At 36.1% G+C, this 5,449-nt stretch overlaps 1 protein-coding gene across 1 annotated transcript; it reads left to right on the plus strand.

The window, feature by feature from the left end:
* Positions 1 to 3,091: 3,091 nt before the first annotated feature.
* On the plus strand, positions 3,092 to 5,174 carry LOC124273463 (protein jagged-1b-like; the record flags this gene model as incomplete). Its single annotated transcript, XM_046708737.1, has 5 exons — positions 3,092 to 3,205; positions 3,446 to 3,490; positions 3,701 to 3,811; positions 4,326 to 4,433; positions 5,067 to 5,174. Coding segments are annotated over exons 1-5 (439 nt in total), but the record flags the coding sequence as incomplete, so codon positions are not given.
* Positions 5,175 to 5,449: the final 275 nt, after the last annotated feature.

The following is a 5,449-nucleotide window of genomic DNA, read 5'->3' on the forward strand; positions in this document are numbered from 1 at the left end:
ACACCCAAGTAGGTATCAATAAATTACATGAAATAAAACCAGCTATCGGTTACATTTACTTGGGTTGTCAGTCCAGATTTGAAGAGGTCATCATTCGACGATGTCGTATTGGCCACACAAGATATACGCATGAGTACCTGTTAAAAGTTGAGGATCCTCCGTTTTGTATCCCTTGTGATGAACGAATCACGGTCAAGCATGTCTTGCTTGACTGTGTTGAGTACTCCATCACTAGGGATATCTATTTCAAATCCCGAACTATGAAGGATCTTTTTACTAATATAAGTCCTCATTTAATTATTGGTTTTTTAAAATAATTAAATTTGTTAACAGATTTGTAAACAGCTAAATATTTTATGATTGGAAGTTTGAATTAGTAACACAGATTGTTAGTGGCTGTATCCTCGAGGGGGGTTAAAGTACTGTAAAATTATTGTCCTCCTGAGAGGATACGTAAGTCCCAAAACTTTCAAAGTCAATTTAAACTTGCCAGAAGTTTTTAGACGTAGCATTCTTGTCTTTTTAATTGTAGCTAACATTTCTTACAATCGGCAGCAGCTGAAGGGATGGTGTAAAATCCAACTAGGGTCCATGCAGGTAGCCAAGGTACTGTAAGTCCCCATGGTCCCTAGTTTGGTGATCTACCTTCTGGTGTTGGCGATCTATAGCTTGTTTTTATATTGTATTGTCCAAATAGTGCTATCAGTTTTAACTCTCCATACTAGTTTTAGTTGAAATTGTGATATTCTAGTTGTTTTACTGTCCTTCGTCGACAGGTTTTATATATATATTCCACTTCAATATAAAATATGTTCTCGTCACTATATGGCTGAAATATTGCCGATGTGACGTTAAATATTAACTCACTCACTCACTCACTATTATCGTGCACGGATAATCCCATGGTATTATCAAACTAAGGCCTGTAATTTTCGTTTCACTGCAATAGAATTTGAACGATGCACTTTTGTCTTTGACAATAGTTTATTTGAATTATTTGAAGTGCACCTCAATGCCTTGACCCTTGAGTCTGCACTAACCAGTGTTTCATGTCACGTACGCAATGTCGAAGTCCAAGCACAGTTTCATGTAGCTGACTTTTAATGGACTTTGTACTCATCATTACAGTTTAAAACAAAATTGAATTGTTCTATTAACAGCAGCATATGTGCATTTTATTAAAATGGTACATTTGCACTATAGAGCCATCATTTCGTGGAAATGTAGCTATCGTGTTCATGTAAACTCCCTTTACTTATGTTCATAGTTGAAAACTACATTGTATTGTTACAGCAACATGGCTTCCTTAATTATAACAATGACCTCCGAGAATGAACAGATGAAAATTAATACATCTGGTGTATTGAGTATATCTTCTCAGTAACACTTGGATATTCTTAACATATACAATGTATATCAATATGAACCACACACGCATTTGCAAAAGTGTAAGACATATCTGCAGTAAATCTGTTGTATGAATCGTGGAAAGCATCTGAACAAAATTAATAAATATCATGTTGAATCTCAAATTCACAAGCAGCAGTTCTGTCATAATGTTTAATTTTCAACTTTAAAGGTCACTATCCGACACCATCAATTTAAACAAATGTTTTCTGGATGTTTCATCGTTAATGGTTGATCTTGGACCGGTCCGGAACATTAGATGGAGACACTTAAATGTCAACCAAATCCCGTTCCAATGCATCTTTTTCACGATGTTTTAACCTTCCTATAAACATTAAACATAGTTATCAATTAGCCAAATATTTGACAATTGTTGAGTATTAAAAGAACTCATATAGCTTTGGCATGATTAATAGTCACTGACAAATGTGATTTGTTTGTCTTTGTCTTAAATGCTTGCACCTTCATAAACTGCTTACTGGCTTCAACATGTCTTCTGTAGGCATTGGGTACTAGTACTTCAACAACTTCTAGGTTTGAAATATATTCGAGGGCACAAACACATTCATCATCTGACAACTATACCACCTGTTTTTTACCACTTGCTCGGTACGTAATGTTGACATTTTGTCTGGGGAAACATACCACAAATCATAGCTAGGCACCATGAGCAAGACATATTCAACAACTGGGACCTCCTGTGGAGGATAGGTGTTATGATACGTCTTACTAAGGGTCTCTTGCCATACCAAGATGATGACATGTACTCACATGAGTGTGAAAAGGCCAATAAACAAGTGATGTTGAGAATAGACAGACGTTGACTGTATGATATTTCCAGTTCAGATTTTGTTAAAGATTCAATGCATTTCCCTCTCGAAAGACATACAAAACGTTTGTAACATCATGTAAACGTACATCGATGCCACCCGCCTTTTACAGACAGCTTTGTTCACAGGCATTTCATGTGATGCTGCACAAAGCAGATGTTACATTGTTGAGAGATTGTTCAATATGACAGGCTGTAAGTGTTATAAGTAAGTTCATGCTTTATTTCTCCCCGTGACGGCACTCAATGTCAATGATATGTTAAGTTATGAAATCTTTAGTTTCACATGAACAGGTAATTAGTATCCTAAAGGTGTCCGTACACGTCATCAAATCGGTATATATTGTTCGTACCTGACAGAATTCACTCCATCTTAAAGGCAAGACAAAATTTGTTGACAACTTAGAAATGACGTGCGATTATGAAAGTATTCCTTCTCAGTTGCACTCTAAAACGACTTGACACGTGGTTCCTACATATATAACACGTTTACACTCACAAGCAGATATTTGGTCTACTACAAAGAATACATTCAAGATTTGAAATGGAACAAAGTTATGGTATGATGAAGGAGAGACATCAGGATAGCTTCGCGTAGCAGGCTTAGCTACTGTATCGTCTCTAACTCGTCAATAAAGGTCGAAGTAAAGGCGGTATTTCCACTTGCAGTCCAAATCATTAGCAACTGCTTTGAGTCGCGTCTCTCACTGACATTGGTATTTCAGACAAGATATATGCCGTTAAAGATATAAGCCTGACTGTTGTTACCAACAGAAACCGCAACTTATGTAACACAAGGTGTGACAAATATTGACTCAAGACACTCCCCCTTTCACTACTCCCAATCAGATGTGTTGTACTGAAGTAGATGTAACTTGCACTTCACATATAAGGAACGAGCTATGGTCACAATAGCCACTGGCAGCAAGAAGATGGGGTTTGTCAGTATGAAGTCTCGTGTAATGTGGGGTAAGCATTCATCGAATTAACAAGTGTGTTATCATGTCTTTGAAGAAGTGTCAGTTGTATCCTCTGTATATATCTTGTCATGTCAAGAATGTTCCATCTCTATTTTAGTGTAGATTTGTCCAGATGATTACAATATCTCTTGTGAGGCTCGAGCAGTTAAAATTAAATCTGTAGAGGCCATTATGATGTTTGCTAATGAAAAGTTAAATACCCAAATATTACACCAATATATGTTTACAGGGTTGATCACGATTGTGGTGATGTTCAGCAGCCAGTGTATAGCAAGTAAGTTTTGCAAAACAACATCAATATTGTCGCGATCTGGATCTTATGCATTAAATGCATTTTCCTTCCACGTATCAACAGAACAATAAGGGTAAATGTTACTACGGGTGACTGTCCTCCTGTATCTGTGACTCTAAAGGTTGATTTTTCCATCTTGTGCTATATTTTTACAAGATAGCCTTGAATTATCTTTAAACATGTACATTATAGGTACTGTCTGTACCGGTGATCCATGCAAAAATGGAGGAACCTGTTCAGTTGTCGGCGACTCATTTGAATGTGCATGTGCACCTGGTTGGGATGGAGACACGTGTGAAGATGGTAACATTATCAGTTTACTCTCTCTGCTGTTTGTTAATTTGCACCCGTGATGGGACTGTAGGTTTTGATGAAATATTTACAGTTTAATTCTAAAGTGGACCTTTGCTGAAATAATTATTTTTAAATAAGTTGTGTACAATCGTTAACTACAAGAATGTGTACATCCATATTGTGTACTAATACATGGGAATGTTTGAATATAGGTATTAAACGTGCAAAGTGAATTTCAAGTTCCGGGTAGTTACTGTTTCAGTATCAAATTACATGATGAAACCCTGTTGCGACCCTTAACAGTCAGTGTCCAATTACTTGACCCCTCGAAACGATCAACTATCCTGCAGAAATATGGCCTTCAGCAAGGGTAGCAAACATTTGTAATAACATAATTTGACAATCCCTGACAAGCTGACATCATAACATTTGGATAACAGACGTAAAGTTTTATCAAGATGCATTTAATGTATCACCAAAACTTTGCATGCGTTGACTTTTGAAAGCAATGTCTTTTTTAAAGTGTCCTGCAAAAACAATCCATGCCTGAATGAAGGGACGTGTGCAGTTGACAGTAGCAACATTGTCTGCACGTGTGCGCCTGGTTGGGATGGAGACACGTGTGAAGATGGTAACATTATCAGATTACTATCTCTACTGTCTGTTAATTTGCACCCGTGATGGGACTGCACTTTTTGATGAAATATTTACAGGTTAGTTCTGAAATGGATCTTTGCTGAAAGTGATCATATATAAATAAGTTGTATAAACTCGTTTACTACAATAATATATGTACATCCATATTGTATACTCATACATGTTTATGTTTGAATATAAGTATCAAACATGAGTATGTTTGAATATAAGTTTCAAACATGTGTATGTTTGAATATAAGTACCAAACATGTGTATGTTTGAATATAAGTATCAAACATGTGTATGTTTGAATATAAGTATCAAACATGCAAGGTGAATTTCAAGTTCCGGGTAGTTACTGTTTCAGTATCAAATTACATGATGAAACCCTGTTGCGACCCTTAACAGTCAGTGTCCAATTACTTGACCCCTCGAAACGATCAACTATCCTGCAGAAATATGGCCTTCAGCAAGGGTAGCAAACATTTGTAATAACATAATTTGACAATCCCTGACAAGCTGGCATTATAACATTTGGATAACAGACGTAAAGTTTTATCAAGATGCATTTAATGTATCACCAAAACTTTGCATGTTTTGACTTTTGAAAACAATGTCTTTTTTAAAGTGTCCTGCAAAAACAATCCATGCCTGAATGAAGGGACGTGTGCAGTTGACAGTAGCAACATTGTCTGCACGTGTGCGCCTAGTTGGGATGGAGACACGTGTGAAGATGGTAACATTATCAGATTACTATCTCTACTGTATGTTAATTTGCACCCGTGATGGGACTGCACTTTTTGATGAAATATTTACAGGTTAGTTCTAAAATGGATCTTTGCTGAAAGTAATCATTTATAAATAAGTTACTACAATAATATGTACATCCATATTGTATACTCATACATGTTTATGTTTGAATATAAGTATCAAACATGTGTATGTTTGAATATAAATATCAAACATGTGTATGTTTGAATATAAGTATCAAACATATGTATGTTTGAATAT

The sequence above is a fragment of the Haliotis rubra genome, unplaced genomic scaffold (genome assembly GCF_003918875.1).
Source record: "Haliotis rubra isolate DU_JTF1 unplaced genomic scaffold, ASM391887v1 Scf1805, whole genome shotgun sequence".
Taxonomy (NCBI): domain Eukaryota; kingdom Metazoa; phylum Mollusca; class Gastropoda; order Lepetellida; family Haliotidae; genus Haliotis; species Haliotis rubra.